The sequence below is a fragment of the Suillus paluster genome (genome assembly GCF_016628075.1).
Source record: "Suillus paluster strain FC165 chromosome Unknown EDB91scaffold_163, whole genome shotgun sequence".
In the NCBI taxonomy this organism is placed as follows: Eukaryota; Fungi; Basidiomycota; class Agaricomycetes; order Boletales; family Suillaceae; genus Suillus; species Suillus paluster.
The window spans coordinates 1-19,224 of NW_024537723.1; the positions used below are offsets into that span (position 1 = coordinate 1).

General features: G+C 48.2%; 6 protein-coding genes across 6 annotated transcripts; 3 read left to right on the plus strand and 3 right to left on the minus strand.

The window, feature by feature from the left end:
- Positions 1-1,891: 1,891 nt before the first annotated feature.
- Positions 1,892-4,670, minus strand: EDB91DRAFT_1088037 (uncharacterized protein; the record flags this gene model as incomplete). The annotated part of the gene is made up of 7 exons (XM_041316336.1): positions 1,892-2,367; positions 2,409-2,587; positions 2,740-2,842; positions 3,162-3,253; positions 3,406-3,596; positions 3,641-3,704; positions 3,829-4,670. 7 exons carry the CDS (start codon positions 4,668-4,670, stop codon positions 1,892-1,894), a joined length of 1,947 nt encoding a protein of 648 aa, XP_041169743.1.
- A 3,676-nt stretch (positions 4,671-8,346) lies between these two features.
- EDB91DRAFT_1210005 (surfeit locus protein 6-domain-containing protein) lies at positions 8,347-10,100 on the plus strand. Its single transcript, XM_041320755.1, has 5 exons — positions 8,347-8,674; positions 8,742-8,831; positions 8,887-9,351; positions 9,414-9,766; positions 9,819-10,100. Exons 1-5 carry the CDS (start codon positions 8,546-8,548, stop codon positions 10,015-10,017), a joined length of 1,236 nt encoding a protein of 411 aa, XP_041169744.1. The 5' UTR covers positions 8,347-8,545; the 3' UTR covers positions 10,018-10,100.
- A 1,003-nt stretch (positions 10,101-11,103) lies between these two features.
- EDB91DRAFT_1255941 (NADP-dependent mannitol dehydrogenase MtDH) lies at positions 11,104-12,325 on the plus strand (the record flags this gene model as incomplete). The annotated part of the gene is made up of 9 exons (XM_041324077.1): positions 11,104-11,128; positions 11,184-11,280; positions 11,342-11,405; positions 11,463-11,555; positions 11,611-11,723; positions 11,778-11,983; positions 12,037-12,119; positions 12,166-12,248; positions 12,307-12,325. 9 exons carry the CDS (start codon positions 11,104-11,106, stop codon positions 12,323-12,325), a joined length of 783 nt encoding a protein of 260 aa, XP_041169745.1.
- Positions 12,326-12,480: 155 nt separating this feature from the next.
- On the minus strand, positions 12,481-13,280 carry EDB91DRAFT_201848 (uncharacterized protein). The gene is made up of 3 exons (XM_041326408.1): positions 13,221-13,280; positions 12,753-13,166; positions 12,481-12,694 (listed from the first exon to the last, which is right to left on the minus strand). Exons 2-3 carry the CDS (start codon positions 13,146-13,148, stop codon positions 12,662-12,664), a joined length of 429 nt encoding a protein of 142 aa, XP_041169746.1. The 5' UTR covers positions 13,149-13,166; positions 13,221-13,280; the 3' UTR covers positions 12,481-12,661.
- A 103-nt stretch (positions 13,281-13,383) lies between these two features.
- EDB91DRAFT_1174235 (uncharacterized protein) lies at positions 13,384-16,408 on the plus strand. Its single transcript, XM_041320327.1, has 6 exons — positions 13,384-13,699; positions 13,755-14,378; positions 14,432-15,111; positions 15,166-15,341; positions 15,400-16,112; positions 16,160-16,408. The coding sequence occupies exons 1-6, from the start codon at positions 13,618-13,620 to the stop codon at positions 16,270-16,272; spliced, it is 2,388 nt and encodes a 795-aa protein (XP_041169747.1). The 5' UTR covers positions 13,384-13,617; the 3' UTR covers positions 16,273-16,408.
- A 374-nt stretch (positions 16,409-16,782) lies between these two features.
- EDB91DRAFT_1088042 (uncharacterized protein) lies at positions 16,783-17,432 on the minus strand (the record flags this gene model as incomplete). The annotated part of the gene is made up of 4 exons (XM_041316337.1): positions 16,783-16,899; positions 17,018-17,078; positions 17,122-17,260; positions 17,399-17,432. 4 exons carry the CDS (start codon positions 17,430-17,432, stop codon positions 16,783-16,785), a joined length of 351 nt encoding a protein of 116 aa, XP_041169748.1.
- Between the last annotated feature and the right edge of the window lie 1,792 nt (positions 17,433-19,224).

Sequence of the window (19,224 nt, forward strand, 5' to 3'; positions counted from 1 at the left end):
GAGACTACCAGGTGTGAATTTGTAATTAGCAAGGCGGAGGTCTGTCAAAATTAGGTAGGGTCGTGGTGACTCGTCCAATTGTCAAACGTTTCGTGTTTCTGTACGCGCTTGCTCGTTTGTTACGTAGGGTTCTTTTCCTCTAACGTCGTGCTGGTCATGAGTGTATGACTATGTATGTATATCTTGTACGCGTACCACATTATGATCATTTCTTTCAGAATCAAGATCCTAGTATTAATATTGAAGTCCAAAATGTACTGACGCATTACGAGTGCGAACCTGCCACGAATGAAGCGTTGTCATTCAACAGACTCAAGCATGAGAAAATAACGTCAAGCAGAAGGGAGCGATATCGAGCAAGAAACAAAAAGCCAACGATATTAAGTAAAAAAGAACTCACCACCATCTCACCCCCAGAATTGTAATACAAAAACAGAATCAGAGGAAGAGTGTATGGGTGCCTCGATACACTCTCTATGTCGCTTGTCCTCTTTCTGGGACCGATGGGGAGGGGCGGGATCGTTGGAATAGGGAGAGCGGAGATGAGATATGTATGTGTATGCGTTCGTGCGTTACTGGGAAATATTCTGTTAGTTGTGTTTGGAAGGAGGAATGCAAAAGTGGGAAGGGGGAGAGATGGGGTGCGCATTAGAACGAGCGGATGAAATCAGCGTTCAGATATCCGAATATTGAGATCATCGCTCACCCCCCTTCCGAGAAGAATTAATAAAACAAATGAATAGGAACGAACGAAATGGAACGGCAGTACAAAACAACTACACAACAAGCACATAAAAAAACAGACGGACGGAAACACACCTTTGACTTATACGTGGTACTTGTTTAGGATGAGCGCCGTCTGAGAGCGAGTTGGTTCGCAACTAGAGTGTATAGGTTCCTCGATACTCTCCCATGTCGCTTGTCCTCTTTCTAGGACCGATGGGGATGGGCGGGATCGTTGGAATAGGGAGAGCGGGGATATGCGTTTGTTCGTTACTGGGAAATATTCTATTAGTTGTGTTTGAATGGAGGGATGCAAAAGTGGGAAGGGAGGAGGGATAAGGGATAAGGGATGGGGTGAGCATCAGAACGAGCGGATGAAATCAGCATTCAGATATATGGATATTGAAAATCATCGCTCACCCCCCTTCCAAGAAGAATTAATAAAACAAATGAAATGGAACGGCAGCACAAAACAACTACACAAAAAGCACATGAAAAAAACAGACGGACGGAAACATACACCTTTGACTAATACGTGGTACTTGTTTAGGACGAGCGCCGTTTGAGAGCGAGTTGGTTCGCAATTCCTTCTTGTCATCATTGAACATCACTAGGTGATCACCGCACACCGAGATGATGTTGATCGCAAGGTCGGTGTCACCTGATCCAATCCTTTCTCTCTAGATAATCAATACTTGTAGGTCGATGGACTGTCAAAGGATCCCGTGGTCTATACCCCCTACTCCTCATGCTGCTCGAACACAATGTGAGTTGCGAGAAGCGAGAAGAGGATGGTAACGAGGCCAAGCGGATATCGCAATCTGGACTCAGAGTACGATGTCGTTGTCGTAGAAAGTGTGGGGAGACGCAGTACGCATATAGGAATCAAGTCCCAAAAAGGAAGAGACCAAAAGACGAAGACATCCATCAGCCAGCCTCACACAAAAAAAAACAAAAAACCACGCACCCCAACATCACAGACCTATCATCCCCGAAATGATGACGATGCCCATCACCCCCCATATTGCAACTTGATAATCTGTAGCTGAAGTAGAGACCATTTATACAAACCAAGTCGGCCCTTCTCTCAAGTTCAAAACCCATCCAGCGACGAATTCGACAATCGATCAACGTATACATTCTAATCACGCTGTCGACATACCCTTACCTACCCCCTAAGAACACCCACGCAAACCTCCACCTCCACCCCAAGCCCAAGCCCCCTCGTTCCATCACCCACAAACGCCCCCCTAACCCTCTCACAAGCCCACCGCGTAAACTTCAACACCTCCTCATCGCGCAACGAAGACGGAACATGTGGTGAGAGCGTGATTATCAGCTGTGGTGATTTGGATGCGTCTGGTGCTTTTGCCACACTGGATTTGAAGGAATCCATCTCTCTCGCAGCGCCGAAAAACGAGAACAAAGCATCAGAAGGTAAAGGGGAAAGCGCAGACCGAACTCGAGCCCGAGCCCTTGACGCAACTCCCTGCCCAAAAGGGAACGACGGTTTTGATTGGGATTGTCCAGGCGGACACACCTGCCACACATGCGGAGCAGGAAGACTCGTGATGTGTTCGTGTCTCTCGATTTCGCGGACGACACGCCAGAAGGCTTCCATTTTTGCTTCTAGTCCGGTTGATGCTTTTCATGCCTTTGTTTATACCAGTCAGGACCTTTTGAACCTATACCGCTCATGCCGCCGTTGCCCATGCCGCTGACGCCGCCGCTCATCGAGAACGACGCAGCAGGTGCAGTCTGCAATAACACGCCGCCTAGGACGACACACGCTGAATATGCAACGTGGGTAGTAATGATGACTTGGAGAGTTGCTAACAAGAGGTCGAAGGGGGTGTAGTGTGCGCTGCAAGGATGGTTAGCGTGCGCCGAGGTTTGAATTGTTTGAAGGTAGGGTAAGGAGAAGATGTCGAGTAAGGAGAAAGTTGAGCAAGAAAAAACGACATCGAGCAAGAAGAACTCAGGAAGGGTATATAAAAAAAGGAAGAGTGTACTCACACATTCAACACCATCTCACCCCCCAAAATCGCAAGACAAAACACAATCGGAGGAAGAGCATAGGGGTTCCTCAATACCCTCTCCCAAGACGCTTGTCCTCTTGCTGGGACCGATGGGGAAGGGGAAGGCCGGCCATCGTTGGAATAGGGAGAGAGGGGATGGGAAGCGGATGTATTTGTTCGTCACTGGGAGTGTTGGTGTTAGTTCTTTAAATAGAGGAGGGTGCGCATCAGAAGAAGCAGATGGAATCAGTATTCAAGGTCATGGATTGAACATCATCGCGCACCCAATCCCGAATGAAGTAAATGAACTGGCACAGCGTCAATGAATAGAACAGGAACGAACGAAATAGGACAGCAGACGAAAAGAAACTCGCATAAAATAACCGCACAACAAGCATATATAAAACGGAAAACACACACCTCTAACTAACACGTCATGCTGCTCGAACACGATGGAAGTTGCGAGGAGCGAGAAGAGGATGAGTATAATCAGGCCGAGCGGGTATCGGAGTCTGGAATATGACGTCGTTGACAGTAGGAAGTGTGAGGAGACGGAGGTACGCGAATACACCCAGATCGAGGAATCAAGGCCCAAAAGGAAGACCAATACCAAAAGAGAGACCCATCAGCCTCGCACAAAAGCAAACAACAACAAAATACGCACCCCAACGTCTCAGGTCTCTCATCACCAAAATGATGATGATGCCCATCACTCCCCATCTCGCTTGCGCCATGCACACCCAGACCTCTCGTGATGCCGGCTGATACATTCAGAGCCAAAGCCGATACGGGGGAAGGGAGATGCAGGGGAAGGAGAAGATGGTGAATGAGAATGTCCGTGAGCGTGCCCTTGTCCTGCGGAGAGTAGGATATGTTCGATAGCTTCTTTTGCTACGTACTACGCCTGCGAACATGAGGTAGACGCATTGGGCGAAGAGGAGGGTTGTTTGTGTGCGTGCTTGGCTGTGAGAGGCATCAGTTTGGCGAATGACATGGGAGAGGATGGATATATGCGAGGGAACATGGGTATATGCGCATACCACGAGTGATATATGATGAAGCGAACAAGGTAAACTGATAAACTCACCCGAAACCACCCTTGCCCTTCCCAAGAAGGGGTCCGCCCACTGCGATTCCAAACGCGTCAAATACAACCCAATACCCTAGGCCGGTACACGCCAAGGACCCGATCGCCTGACCACGTGCCCATACCAATGCGCCCAAGCAGAACTGCAGCACACATGCCACTCGCGCCAAAAGACCGTCTTTGCTAAGATTCCAAGAGAAGTGGGTATAAGGCAAGGTAGACGGTGCCGGAGATGAAGAATTGGAGCGAGATATAGTGCCCATAGTGAGATCGGCGTTGCTGGAGCTTGCACTATCACCGCCTTGGACGTTGCTCACTGGACTCCATGGGGACATCGGGGCTGGGGTAGGTGCCGTATGCAGTTCCTCAGGTTTTGGTTCAGGTTGGGAAGGACGGGCAGGGTCAAGGAAAGAGAAGAAGTTATGAGAAAGGGAATGCTTATGGTGGTGTCCTCTACGTGCTGTCACGCCAGCTGGGATGGCCCCTGTCGAATTTGACTTGGGAAATGTGCCCGAGGAGCCGAATGAGAAGGAAGCCGTGCGGTCATGCCCGATTTGAAGAGGCTCGCTTTGAGATGCGGGTACAGGGAATTCTATTTGGGATTGGGATTGGTTAATTGGGGAGAGTGGAGCTGATTCTACGTCTGAGGGGAGATCTTCAGAGATGGTTGCGTGTGGACGGGGAAAGAATATCGATAGGTTACGGGAGTGCATTCGAGAATGTCTTCGTCCGTGTCTTCCACCTCCCTCAGGAGTGTCGCTACTGGACTCTACTTGCCCGGGTTCAAATGGATGAAGTGGGACATGAAAGGTATTCGCGAGCGGGGATGACACGGGAGGCATGAACGGACCCGAGGAGATGCTTCGAACGCGTGCATGTGACTGCGCGGAAAGGTGAAGTAGGAGGTGAATTCAAGGAAATGCTAGGTGGACGTCTAGCTGGTGGTATTCCTGGACCAAGCTGCGGTAGAGCTGTAGAATGAATCCGATGCCTACCAGACAACTTGGGCGGCGCTGTCAACGTAGGTGCCGTAGTTGGTTCTTCTTCAACGATGACGAACGTATCTCCGTCGTCTATTTCTTCTTTGCTGGACTTTCGGCGGTGCATTCCTGCAGCACTCATATAAGTAATTATGATTCTTAAGAGAGTGGAATGGAGAAGGAGTGGCTTAGACGTGGTCAACGTTTTACGTCTACATACCCAAACTAATTAGTACATGCCAACGATGACACTCAACGGTCACAATAAAATTTGCTCTCCTCAGTCAGCTCTGCTCGAACTTCATCGATTCGTCTAGCGGGGGAGAATACAAGTCGAGCACCATTTTAACTTTCCTCGTACTACGTATACTACTGCCTGATCACCTTGCTGACTTCTTGTAGTTTTCGTACTGCATCTACAGTTTGTACCACATTTCCTTCCTCTCCATCAAGGTATTACCATACCTGAGCTTGCGTAGCGTAGATGGCCATTGTCTGGTAGCACGCACTCGGTTGCAAGCTTTTGACCGCACTGCGAGTAATCCTGCTTCCCGCTTGCTTGTGGAGGCCCGCCGTGGTACGGCGGGAAACACTAAGACGGATCGGGCGAGAAGTAACGAGACAAGATCGTGGATTTCGATAATACAAGGGAGCAATGTAGTAGTAGCTAAGAGACCCGAGTCTGCGATAAACAATGGATAGCGCGATGATATAAGGGAACCGAACAGCCACGTGATGTGATGTCGTAAGCGATAGGCTTACAGCTTGATGGACAATGTTGCTGAATGTTAACCACAGAACTTGGATATCAGGGCTTGCGACAATTGCTCTAGATAATTCGGACTTACTTCTGTACCCCCAGCGTGCTCTTAAGTTTCATGCTCACCAGTCAGACCAGATTTAGGGTATGTGATATCTGAATTAACGACTCGTGATCGGATGCCTTCTCGTCTGGTAGTTCCACATGTGTTGGGCTTTTGACCACATTGTAGACCGCTGCCAGCAAATTTTCCAAAAGTGTCGGTAACGACGACGGTTCCGGCCTACCACCCAATAAATGGGTCCTCTTCTCCCATTCCATAGTGTGCACATGATCGCCATCTTCGTACCTAAGGCTAATCGACGAACCCAGATAAATAATCCAGCGTCACTGCTGCATTCTATAAACAAACACATTGCCAATAGACCTTGCTTTACAAGGTAAAGCTTAGGTGGCAATCTGCTGGCATTGTAGATATCATCTGTCGAAAGGGGTCTCTTTCAGATGAAGAACAACATTCAGCATACAAAAGCAAGGCATCCTCCTACCGTCCCCTTCAGATTGATTTGATCCCATATCACATCATGCGTTTCTACTCTGTCCTCGCCATTGTTACTGCTTTGACAGCGTCGATATGTGCCAGTGACTCCCCTGGCAATAACTCCTGTTACTTTTGCGCATATAATAGTCAATGCAGAAGCTGCAGCGGGGTTTGCGTGAGTATGAGTAGTTTGCGTCCTGGACTTAACCACATGACTCACCGACGTGGTAGATCATCTTTATATGCAGCGACTAGTGTGGAAGTGAGTCGTGTTTCTGTTTTCACATCGGTGCAGTACATGAAATATTAATGCAAGAAGATCGCACCGAGGTCATCCGGGCGCTCTAAAGCGGGTGGTTGGAGGCGGCTGTACAAATGCGAAGTTGCAGAAACTGCAAGGGAGAGGTATGCAGCATGTAGCAAACTAGATATGGATCTATGTGTGTGGGTGGTGAAAGAATATCAATAAGTTACGGGAGTGCATTCGAGAATGTCTTCGTCCGTGTCTCCCCCTTCAGCAGTGTCACTACTGGACTTGGTTCAAACGGATGGAGTGGGATATGAAAGGTATTCGCGAACGGGGATGACACGGGAAGTATGAGATGCTTCGAACGCGTGCAGGGAGATACTAGGTGGACGTCTGGCTGGGGGTTGTACTGGTATTCCTCAAGCTGGGCGGCGCTGTCAATGTAGGCACCTTTCTTCATCGACCAGTGCAATGAATACGAACGTATCTCCGTTGTCTGTCTACTACGTAGTCATCATCCATCACGATGAGCGCTGCATCGGATATCTCCGCGGATAGCACGGGTGATGACACAGCTGGGATAAACTGCTGCATACTCTTGCATGCTTGATCAATACATTCCAGTACAATGTAACGGTGTTGACATGGTCAACACAGTTATTAAAATTAAAGATTCGAAGAATTTCAAAATGATGTCGTCGGGGATACATGTTCAAGAATTCGCACCGGGTACTTCGGCTTACCAACTAAGCTGTGAACCAATCATTTGGGCTATGTGCATCACAACTCATCTCGCATCGGGCCGTCGGCACTGCTCTCAGTTTCTCGTGACAACTTATCTAGCCACATGCAGAGCGGTCTTCCTCGATTACTTATCTGCCTGCGGTTTTTCTGATTCCGCGGCAGCGAACTCAACGCAGCACATTGGCATACCAGTGCCTGTTCATGCTGGGGTGTCATGATCAATCATCCATATGGCGCCTCGTCCAGTTACTACATGTATGCTAACGCGGTGAGTTTTTACGTTATTAGAGCGTAATAGCGCTCTCAATCTTACGGTACTATAATAATTCCTCCAGGACGACAGTTATAGCCACGCCTCGCATGTGTACCCTCACCCAGATCGCCTATATAGTTTCGTGCCGGTAAGGTGTCTCACAGTCTTGCTCAACCAAGGTTGACATCGCGTATTCGAAGAGGATGTCAGTCGATTCCATGCCTTGGTACGGGGTAACCGAGTACTCAGGTACAGCTTCAAATAGAGACTACTACGACCAACAATTCAGAGATCCATCACCAATTCGATGGACACTTCGGGTATGTCTTTCAACACAGTTATATGGTACATGTTTGGAATATTGTCTTCCCTAGGAGCGTGTTTGGTGTCTGTTCAAAGGAGTACAGGCGAAAATGAGGATTCGGAGTGGATGGCGACCGCTGCGTTTGCGATCCCTGTTTCTACGCCCTTGTCATTATGACACCCGTCATGACTCAGGTAAGTCTTATAGTTACTAGGTATCCGGCTTCATATCTCACTACAAGCAGATCTCTCTCTCTAGTTATTTAACGCATGATGCTCTCGAACTCTACTGCCTAAGTACTCAAACCGTATTTTCATTTATTGTTGTCTTGCTACGCGTCATTGCTCGTGTTACGTTACAACTGTTTACCAGAATGCTGCGCCCTTGATCCAGTAGTTTTAAGAGACGGCCAGGCCAAACGACTCGACCTCCCTCATCATCAGCTCATCGCCAACACGGTGTAAACTGGGCTCACATCATACCGAATCATCTCTGTGATTTTGTAAAAGCCTCACTTGCAACCCACCACGCAAAACTTCCTAAAATTGAACTGCTTTAACAAAAGACAAAGTTTAAACAAACCTTATAATTTACCATCCTCGTGGTGTGCGATTCTGACGACTTAGAACGTGAGGCCGGACCCATACATACTGGTTTGGTACAGGATCCAACGTGTACATAGCCCATCAGTCAAATTTCGGTAATGCTGGATAGCTCATACGTTGCACTACTTCGCCAACAACCCCATGAACGAGGCACGATCATGATGAGATCGATCAGGGCAGTTCACTTTCTTTCCTTTTTTGACCTGCATGACTAATCCTTAAATTCTGCATCTGCTCCCGCTGCAGCAGTGCAAGATCTCGCATGTAGACTCGTCCATACACAATGCCCACAACACCCATCGAAGTTCTGCGCGCATCAGTCGAGGCTCATAATGATACATTTGAAGCTCTATTAAACTTGATACCCGCCAAATATTACCTGGCGAAAGATGATCATGATGCAGACGATGCCGTGCGTTATTTTAAATTTCAGTGATTCTACAACTGCGATCAATATTAACCTGAATCGCGTCGGACAGTTCCCGTCCAAGTACCAAAAACACAGCAAAAACCAGAAGGCACCCAAACAAGCTGCAAAGGAGGCATCAAAAAACGCTCGTAGGGATAAGGTCTGCCACATTATTACGCGCTAAAGTTTCCCTTCTGAGTGCATATATTTCCTAGCTGGACCCAGCCAATCAAAAGTCAGTGATCGACTTACAAAATGAAGCTGCTCTGGAGCTGGAAAGAACCAACTCGAAAGTCAAGCGAAAACGGGAAGCTGCAGCACTGGAGTCAGATTCTGATGATGCCGACGACGACGACGACGTTATGCAAGTCGATGATATGGACCTTCCCGATACTGTTGCAACTACTGTACCCGACTCCGGACCCATAGTGCCCATGGCTAAACCAGAGAGTATCGCTGCTCTTCGAGATAAACTCCATTTGCGCATGGCAGCTCTACGACGTGGTGGGCAGGGTGGTGGAGAACCAGGAGATAAAGATGAGCTTTTGGAGGAACGGCGAAGACAACGCGCTGCGCTTCGTGAAAAACGACGAAAAGAGACGAGGGAGAGGCGCAAGGCAGAAGCTGAAGGTAAAAAAGGGAGCAAGAAGGATTCGGCAACGAAGGGTCTTCCTATCAAGGTCTGATTTCGTATCTTGCAAGGTTTCAACTTGATTTAATCCTCTCCGTTCTCGACCAACAGAATCAGCTGCTTGTTCCAGAGTTACCGGCCACTTCAAAAGGCCCTTCTGCATCTCGTCATACAGACGGACCATTGGTCAATGTGTCATTTTCTGCGGTGGCTGGGAGTTCGAGCAAAAAAGCCGCATCACTCAAGACGTCTTCCAATCCTACTCAAGCTTTGTCACAGCTCGCTGCGCGGAAGGAAAAATTGGATTCGATGCCGGAGGATAAACGCAAAGTTATAGAAGATAAGAGTCGTTGGGCAAAAGCAGAGGCACGTCTCGAAGGTGTCAAGGTCAAGGATGATGAAGGGCGCCTCAAGAAAGCAGTCAAACGTAAAGAAAAGGAGAAGGCGAAGAGCAAGAAGTCCTGGTAAGCCGTTGATCATGCAGTTGGTTTCTTATCGATACTCATCTCGTTGCAGGGATGAGAGGAAAGAACATGTCACGGCTTCCATGGCTGCCAAGCAGAAGAAACGTTCAGATAACATTGCAATGCGAAACGAGCGGCGGAACGATAAAAGAAAGTCTTCTTCGTCAAAGGGGAAAACTAAAGCTCGACCTGGATTTGAGGGCAAATCTTTCCACAAGGGTAAAGGGAAAACTACGGGAAAACATAAGTAGCGTAGGTACTGTAGCCTTGATGTGTGTGGCCAGGGATAACTTTGTTCATCTCATCTCAAGTGGATCATACAGCTGGTGCTCCTACAATATCTGCGCGAAGGCTGGTATACTCTGGAGGGACCGGACGTGCCTGCAATGCTGCGAAAGTGCAACTATAGGTACGACATGAACAAATGAACCATAATGAATGAACCCGATGTAGCAAACACAGTTGAGGACGAGCGCTGAGCAGCCGCGATGTCAATTGACATACTCAACATATCAGTAGTGCGGACTGCCTCTACTAATGTCCTTCACGCCCTCAGACAACATACTATTTCTCACTTCTCGCACAGAGGAGATTAGTAGTGCGACCCGGGTGCACTGAAAGGGGCCAATTACGGGGTCGTGCCCCTGAAAATCGCCCAGTCCTTCTGGCTTACAAGTCTATTGGGCCATGAATGAATGTATGATCATTGACATCATACATTGCGTACAGCGCATTTATCACAGGCTACAAACCATCAGCGCAGACGAGATGTAATGCGACCCGGGTGCACTGAAAGGGGCCATTGAATTTTGGGGTCGCGCCCCTCAAATGGCCCAGTCCTTCTAGCTTACAAGTCGACTGGGCCATGAATGAATGCATGATCATTGACATCATACATTGCGTATAGCGCGTTTATCACAGGCTACAAACCCTCAGCGAGATCTCCGACCTCCAAGGCAGCACGCTCGGTATTTCAAGAAACGGTAGGTGGGCGTCCACCTCAAGTATGTCAGCAGTGCGAACTGCTTCTAATGCCATTCAAGCCTCCAGGCAACATACTATTTATCACTTCTCGCACAGACGAGATGTAGTAGTGCGACCCGGGTGCACTGAAAGGGGCCAATATTGAATTTTGGGGTCGCGCCCCTCAAACGGCCCAGTCCTTTTAGCTTACAATTCGACTGGGCCAATACATTCGAACTATCAAATTCAAAGAGGGGCCTCTAAACTAGGCCAGTATATATACCGCTCTCCTCAAGTCTCCTCTCTAGTCTTTCCCGACTACTTGACCACCATCTACACTCGTACTCAACAACTCAACCACTACACAACACACCATGTCTTCAGGTTTTAACTATTCTGGTGCGTCGTCTGGGACATCACTGCTCGTCCGACTGTGCTTACTTCCTGCTCACAGACAGATGCATCATTGTCACCGGGGGTAACCGCGGAATTGGATATGCGTATAGCTCCGCTCTCGCTCAGGCTGGTGCCCGAGTGGCAATTATCTACAGGTTAGGTTTAGCTTCGTACTGATGCCACCATGCGCTGATTTTTGTATGAACGTGCGGTTAGGAGCAACCCGAATGCGGATGAGGTCGCTCAGAAACTTCGGGACACATACAATGTCGAAGTCAGGGTACGTAATCATCTCAGCGGAAATATCTCCCTCATTTAACTCCTATCTTTTGCACAGGCTTACAAATGCGACGTATGCGATGCTAAGCTCACAAACGAGGTGTTTGCTAAGATCGAATCCGACATGGGTCCTGTCACAGGACTTATTGCAGTGAGTGCAACCGTTTCCTACCACCTTGTTTCTTGAAACAAGCGCCTCGATACAGAATGCTGGCGTCTCGGTCTTGAAGCCTGCTCTCGAGCTGACCAGCGAGGACTTCAAACACGTTTACGGCGTCAATGTCCTCGGTGTATTCAACAGCGCCAGGGCTGCTGCAAAGTAAGTTCCACCATGTAGTATTTTTGGAAGGCGTGACCTTGACGAATATGGCAGGCTTTGGATCGAGAAGAAGCGGGAGAAGGGTTCGATCGTTATTACCTCCTCCATGAGCTCGCAGATCATCAACCAAGCTGCGCCTGACAAGGCCTTGAAGCAGGCTTTCTACAATTCATCCAAGGCCGCCGTTTCCAATCTTACCAAGGGGTTGGCCGCTGAGTGGGCTCCTCGCATTAGAGTAAACGCCGTGTCTCCTGGTTATGGTCAGTGTTCTGCCTTATCCTCCTCTTCCGAGTATCCTGACATTTTCTATTAGTGGAAACGGATCAAACCAACCACATGCCCCATGATATCCGCGATCATCAGAAGGAAAATATTCCTCTGGAACGCTTCGCCAAGGTATGTATTGTTTCTTTGATTTGGCATTCACTGATCACTTCAATAGCCCCACGAGGTAACAGGTCAGGCGCTTTTGCTCCTGTCCGAGCAGGCCAGCTACATGACTGGCGGAGAGTACTTCGTCGACGGGTACGTCTGGCGATCACGCACGTCGCAAAGATTCTGACCCCTTTTGCATTTTTATTAGCGGTCAACTCATTTGGTAAATTCGAAACGGAGTCAAGATCAATCGGGGCTTAAGAAGGAGAGGTTCATTACATAGATGGATGTAATGTTTGTACAACAATTTCAGAGAAAGTCAATGCTGCACCAAAAGAGCATCAACTCTCCGCGTAATCATTCATGTCAATGAGGATTATAAACCACACACGCAAAAAAGGGCTTTGCAGAATACAAAAATTTCCTATTTATCAAACTGAACTTCGGAAGAACATGCATTTTCAACCAGTTTTGTATGGCAGACTTTCTGACGAAAACTTGACATGTTCATAGTAGGGAAGAGAAATCACATCCGATCATCTTTGAGGAGAAAAATACGAGGGTCAAATCGTCTTGCTCACATCGGTTTTATCATACTGGTGCGTGCAGGAGAGACTAGGTCAATAAATGAAAATTTGGTAAAAGACCACCTACGCGGGCCTGAATACGCCGTCCTATCACACTCCCGATCATCATGGTGGCTGCGCTCGCTATGAATCCAATAGTGATTGGTACAAGCGAGAGCAGCATGAACTGCGGTCCGCCACGGTGATTCTCAATAATGTAATCGACGATGCCGACGGCAAAAAGAATAGAGGACCAGAGGGCGAATATGACAGGGCTGGCGACCGCAGTCGCAAGCATGGCTAAGTTGATGTAATGGCCATCTTTCACTAGGTTTCCCATGTCCTCGTCCGAAATAGAGAACGCCTGGATTGGAAAGTACTGAGCAATGAAAAGACCGCAGACGCTCAACCCAGCTGCGCCCAACCAAACAGAGAAAGCGAGAGGGGGAGCGGATGGTGAAATCGCGAGGATCGCAGCACTCATAGTGGCGAGGAATGCGAGCTGTACAAACATGGATTAGTGAAGGTCGATGGCTTAGTTAAGCATATAACTTACCGTGGTGGACAGTCTATCCCATTCTGCTTGCTGTTCTGCGCGCCAGCGGTCAACGGCTTGTATGCCGTCCACTTCAGCGACCTCGGCAAATTCACGAAACCTGGCGAGATAAATGCGACCCATCTGAAGCAAGACAACATTATCAAAGATTTGGAGACAGAGCAGATGAATTTTTGGGAGGGGACGGGACATCTAAAGCACTGCTGGTGTGAAGTGCACTTTATGCAGAATCGAACTGTTCGAGAACTTGTTGCAGCCATGTGTATATGGAACATGGAGAAGGGCATATGCGGCTGATGCACAGGAACCACGGCTGTAAGTGAACATGAGGCAATTGTAAGCAGTAATACTTGCTACATAATATATAGAGCGGCTTCTACAGCATGCACGCCGCGCTATGGCTTCACTCGCTCTTGACGGAGGATATCGCATTGATGATTTCTGCAGCAGGGTGCTCGGAGAGTACCTGGTACCAGTAGGTGGGTCGCAGTGAGTTTACAACAGGTTCTGAGCATCATGTGACACACACCATAGATGAGACCCCTGGCACTGCGCCTGGCCCTAGTATTGCCAAGTCTACGAACACCAAAACCAGCGGCTCAAGGTATGGCAAGGCACTAATACACAAGCTAGAATTGCTTAAGGATACTCGTTTTTCCCACTGGCGTCACGAGTTAATCGTCCTTACTCTGAGTTACGCCAGTGAAAGGCGTCTACTTTACTTGGAACATTTTTGGGATGCGGACACAGGACTAGGAGAATGGGTACCCTTGACATCTGACAGTCTTGCTGGCAGTCAGAAAGACAGCGCAGATGAAGCAATGTTCTACAAACCAGATGATCCCGTTGAACATGACCGCAGGCGATTCACCATGACCGTCCTCGAAATCCAGTTCTCTGATCCTCCTGCTCGTGATCCTGTCACTCTTCATTCCATTGCCAAGATTCTGGGTCAAGTAGGAAAGAAACATCCAGCCTATGCGTTGTTCAGTGCCAACTGTTGGGCTTGGTCTCGAGGCATTGTTCTGGTCATTGCCCTCGAGTCTAGAAACATTAAGACAGTGACTATGTTAGGGAGGGATGTAACATCGGATCAGCTCAAAATTTACCTCATGACTGAGTATGGTGCGTTCGGGGGTCTGCTCTTGCGTTGCATAGGTGCGTCTCGCACATTTTAACGCACTCTCCTGGCTGATAGTATGAAATCGCAGAGAAAGGAAGGCAAGACCTACGTTGGCACGAGTATTACACTCTGCGATGTATTTGCTTCCTTTATGGCTTCTGTGGCCACGCACTTTGGTTGAAACATGCCATTTTTGGTCCCCTCAACTGGACACTACGTGCCAAGGAACTTTGCGTTCATGAGGACCGGACTGCCGATAAGGATGGTCAGGACCATACATACACTGCGTTGCCGCCCGACTTCACAGATTTAATCCCTACGCTACCGGGCACGGCTCCCCATCTTCTAGGGCGCAACTTCTGCGGGCCAGGTAAATATTTATATCTCCTGACTCCCCCAATTGCAACCTCTGGGGCAAGAATCACGTCAGTTCACATATTTATCTATGGCACTGTGGAGTTGGATCCAGGTCAGGAACTGTCGACCCTTGTTACCGAAAGCACTCTCAATAGGATGGAATGGTTTCGATGCGCTATTCTTCGCCATACCCGAGATGGAAGACTCGTCGAGGTCTCTGACCCCGCTTGCATTCCGCTCAGGGTACATTTTCGGAACAATTCAAGGAGGCAATCTTGGTCGTACGGCGCTGTCTATATCATGGACCACCATCACCCCTTGACTCTGGGGCTATGCCAAGGCGACTCGATAGCGGTATGGGCCCTCGGAAGGGCCGGGTATATCCACAAACCAGCGGGCGCTTGGATTAAGGTAGGTTACTCCATGTGCATATTTACGTGTATGAACAAGCAGATACACTTTTAGGTGGTGGCAAATCACCCGCTCCGATTTTTGGATTGGTTGGTTGCGATGGACGTGGCGAGAACGATTGCAGGACTTATCATTTACCCTCGTGGCCATACTTGGCCAGAGATCGTCGGTAATTTTTGCCGTGGACTGATGCACCTGTTTATCGAGATTCCGTGGTGCTTGAATAGTTGGTGAGTCAAGGTACCTCACGCTTTCTTCTCCAAAAAATCATTTCCCTATGAAATCCAGGTGTAATGACTGGCCTTGGTCGGCAATCAGCATGGTAGCGTCACACTTGCTTTCCACTGTTACACCGCTCCAGCCCCCTGAAGATGACAACGATGACGAGCACCCGGTCAAAGTAACATTGTCTGACTTCATAGAACAAGTTCTCTCACAAAACTGTGGAGAAGAGTCGCCATTCCGCAGAGCTAGCATACGCTCTATTTCCTTCGGACAAACCGAGGACGAACTCTTCGACTTCATCATTCTGCTCGTGACTCTCGATGACCTGGAGTATTATGTGCATATTCGTCATCCCAAGGACGAAGAATCTCTCTGGCACCATCATGTCTCTTTCCTGTGGAGCTATCATGGGCTCACGCAGGATACAGTGGTAATATATCGACCAGGAAAAATGGAGAGAGCTGCCTGGGAAGGCTTGGATATCACTTTCAAGGCCAAGCTGTCTGATAGTGACACCACCTCATCGCAGGATATCCGCTCGGTCGCCTTGCGTTTACGCGAGATGAGGAACAATTACTGGCGGTTCTTCTGGCTGAATGAAGATTGGCAGTGGCCGATATCTATCGTGAAGGCGACAATGAAATGCGCTGGTGATACTGTCCATGTTCAGCTGGGACGTAACGAAGAACCGTTGCAGATTGACGAGTGGGAACATACTAACGACTGGCTGGAAGACAAGGTGAAAGGATGGAAACAAGCGGAGGGGAGAATGTATGGTGAGAATGGTCAAATGTCAGTGATGCCGTGCTGACTGCAGAGATAGAGAAAGAAATGAAGAACAACGTGTATTTCTTTTTTACACGTGCGCGGGCGCGCTACTTGATATGGCCGACCATACTGTTCTCTTTCGTTCTTCATATTTACTATCACTTCTAGTCTCAGATCAGGACTTCGCTAGAAGGGAGGCCATCTTGTAGCAGAGCTTAAATATGTCGACATGTCGATTGTAGCCCGATGTCAGCGAGGAGCTTTGCAAGCTACTTTGAGGGGCACCAGTTGTGAATGTTACAGATGTTGAAATGATTCCCCGAGTGCAGATGTCGTCAGAATGTATGGTTACAAGGTAAATCGCGGCGCAGCTCCACAAACTATGTATTAGAAACTGAGCTTATTTATGGATCCATAAGTTCACCAGTAACGTCTTCAGCTGTTCTCTTGATCGAACGTTGGAGTTGCCTACTATCATTCCGGGTAATCTGCAACTTTTTCAGCAAATCTTTTGTAGCTCGTCAACCACTTCATTTTATCTTCCACGAATTTAGAGGGTTGTAGATTCGTACCACCTCTATATAGATCTGATTTTTACTCATTTTTAAGACGTTGTGGTGTGGTGTCGGATGAAAGTCGAGAAAATTCAGGGTCTGACTGCTAATCTGCAAAATATGGTCACGTCGTGTCACGCCTCGGCGCAGCACCGGCACCGTCAACTTTGACTTTCCGCAGCTCTCGATCTGTTGGCGTTGAGTCGTCGAACAGTTGAAGTGGTGCGAAGCTCTGAAAATACTGAATACAGCAATATATTATTATTAAGTATCGTGATTCATGTAGTTATTGTGATTGTACTGGTGATATGGTCCTGAATAGAGCTGACGGCCTGCGACATCATACATCTGTGCCTCACCACCAACTCGAACATCTGCTCTACCAGCCGTCGCAAAGTGAGGAATATTTGGAGGCTGAAGCTGAGGTGCGGAATGGTGCATGGGACAATATGGGGGTGCATACCCGGGTGGGGGAAGATCCATGCGCAACATCGAGGGTTGACTCGGAGGGATAGGCTGTGGTTGATAGCCACTAAATGGTTCGTGCATTGAATTTTGACGAATCATGTCTTGCTTCGGCTTTCTTCTGACGGATAGTACGCCTGTGGTTTGGTGCCATTGTAATAAGGATGCGAGAATGATGCAAGAGGAGACGACACAACACAATGCAAGACTTGGTGTGGAGAGTGCAGATGCCGTGCACTAGCCGAGTGTGCTGTAGAGGAGATTGAATTTCTTACACTCTCTCCTATCTGCTGTCACGTTTTCATACATGTCGTCAATTCTTCCTCTATAGCATCTTAAAACAACACTGGATGACCTTTACCGAAATTGTGTTCTGGAATCCTGGCGAGGTGATTGTTATGCTCCACGTATAACTTTGTGAATATATCTGTAGGATCTATGGGATCTGGATGGTTTATGTTCCTGCATGGTTACAAATTACCACTATTTCATCTCTCGCAGCTGCAACACTCAAGAAATTTTCATTCTACTTGGACAATACATCATCTATAAGTAGTCTACATATGCCTGAATTTTTTTGAAGTGAGTCGAGCAGCGCGTTGAGGTGTTTTGAACATTTTGCATATTACATGCTAGTTGCAGATTACCCGGAATGATAGTACTCCTCTACTCTGGCTATCGACTGCTCTGACAACTCTGCCTCGGCTAAACCCGGCCCAAATATCGTCAAACACTGCTCTCACCCTCTGCCTAGGGGTCCCCACTCCAACGTATTATATGTACGATATATACAGACATTTCAGCCTGCCAGAAATTTGCGCTACGTGTACGCTCGCTATCCTCGATCACAATTCTACTGCTCAGGTTATGACGTCGGTGTCTGTAGCTCGTCAGGATACAATTTCGCCGCCTTGAACATCCTCACATCTCTCTTTCTTCAACACTGCATATACCTCGGTCCTCGGATCAAAGATACCAACCCCCATCGACGCATGCAACATATCATGGCTTCGAAATGTTCCACCATCGACTTCTCCAGTGCATCGTCTGCGATTGTGCAGGCATCACTTTCCACCTGACCTTCTTTGTCTTGCCGTAGACAAATGCATTATCATTATCGGGGGTAACCGTGGGATTGCATACACTTTTACTCGTGCTGTTGCTCAGAGCGCCCAGGAGTGCTCAGGCTGGTGCACGAGTGGCGATTGTTTACAGGTTGACTCCGAATCTGGCACTTATATTCTATGACTATATGCTGATGGTTTGGTATACTCAGGGGCTCCAAGGGTATGCCTGAAGTTACTGAGGAACTTAGCAAAGAGTTTGGTGTGCAATTGAAGGCCCGTTTTGTGAAATACCTGGGGGCGGAATTATTGGCTTAACCCTGCCTTCGCACACAGGCTTATCAAAGTGATGTATCTGATGCAGAGAAGACAAATGAAACGTTCTCTCTCATCGACACAGAGCTAGGTCCGGTGACAGGGCTTATTGCGGTAAATGGAACTTCTTCGAACGTCTTGGTATCACAGAATGCTGGTGCCTTTGTCGTGAAGCCTGCTCTCGAACTGACTTCCACAAAGTGTACGGTTTTAATGTCCTTGGTGTATTCAACAGCGCCAGGGCCGCGGCAAAGTAAGTTCTACCATCGTGTAGTATTTTTGGAAGGCATGACCCAGACGGATCTGGCAGATTGTAGATCAACAAGCATGGTGGTTCGATCGCCATTACATCCTCCATGGGCTCGCAGATCATCAACCAAGTCGCACCAAATAAGCCCTTGACGCAGGTCTTCTACAATTCATCCAAGGTCGCTGTATCCACTCTCGTGAAAGGGTTGGCCGCGGTGTGGCTACTCACGGCATCAGGGTGAACGCACTGGTATCCCGACTCTCCATCCACTCTAGTTCTGTAAATGGACGACGCAACTTGATAAATCAAGAATAAATTGATACTGTTACTCAATGGAAACTATCTTACGGAAATCAAGAAGAGCAGTTAAGGAATTCAGTCCAACAATATACGCAGGTGCCCTGGTCTTCTCCTCGGAAAATTGGGCAAGGATGCTGGGCCCGACGCCCAGTAAAAAATGCCTCTGGGTAAC

Coding starts and splice junctions, on each gene's coding strand:
- EDB91DRAFT_1210005 (XM_041320755.1), top strand. CDS start 8,546: ATGCCCACAACACCCATCGAAGTTCTGCGCGCATCAGTCGAGGCTCAT. Junction 8,832..8,886: donor AAAACGCTCGTAGGGATAAG/GTCTGCCACATT, acceptor TATATTTCCTAG/CTGGACCCAGCCAATCAAAA. Junction 9,767..9,818: donor GCGAAGAGCAAGAAGTCCTG/GTAAGCCGTTGA, acceptor ATCTCGTTGCAG/GGATGAGAGGAAAGAACATG.
- EDB91DRAFT_201848 (XM_041326408.1), bottom strand. CDS start 13,148: ATGAGTGCTGCGATCCTCGCGATTTCACCATCCGCTCCCCCTCTCGCT. Junction 12,695..12,752: donor GACGGCGTATTCAGGCCCGC/GTAGGTGGTCTT, acceptor TGCACGCACCAG/TATGATAAAACCGATGTGAG.
- EDB91DRAFT_1174235 (XM_041320327.1), top strand. CDS start 13,618: ATGGCTTCACTCGCTCTTGACGGAGGATATCGCATTGATGATTTCTGC. Junction 15,112..15,165: donor CAGCGGGCGCTTGGATTAAG/GTAGGTTACTCC, acceptor ATACACTTTTAG/GTGGTGGCAAATCACCCGCT. Junction 16,113..16,159: donor AGCGGAGGGGAGAATGTATG/GTGAGAATGGTC, acceptor CTGCAGAGATAG/AGAAAGAAATGAAGAACAAC.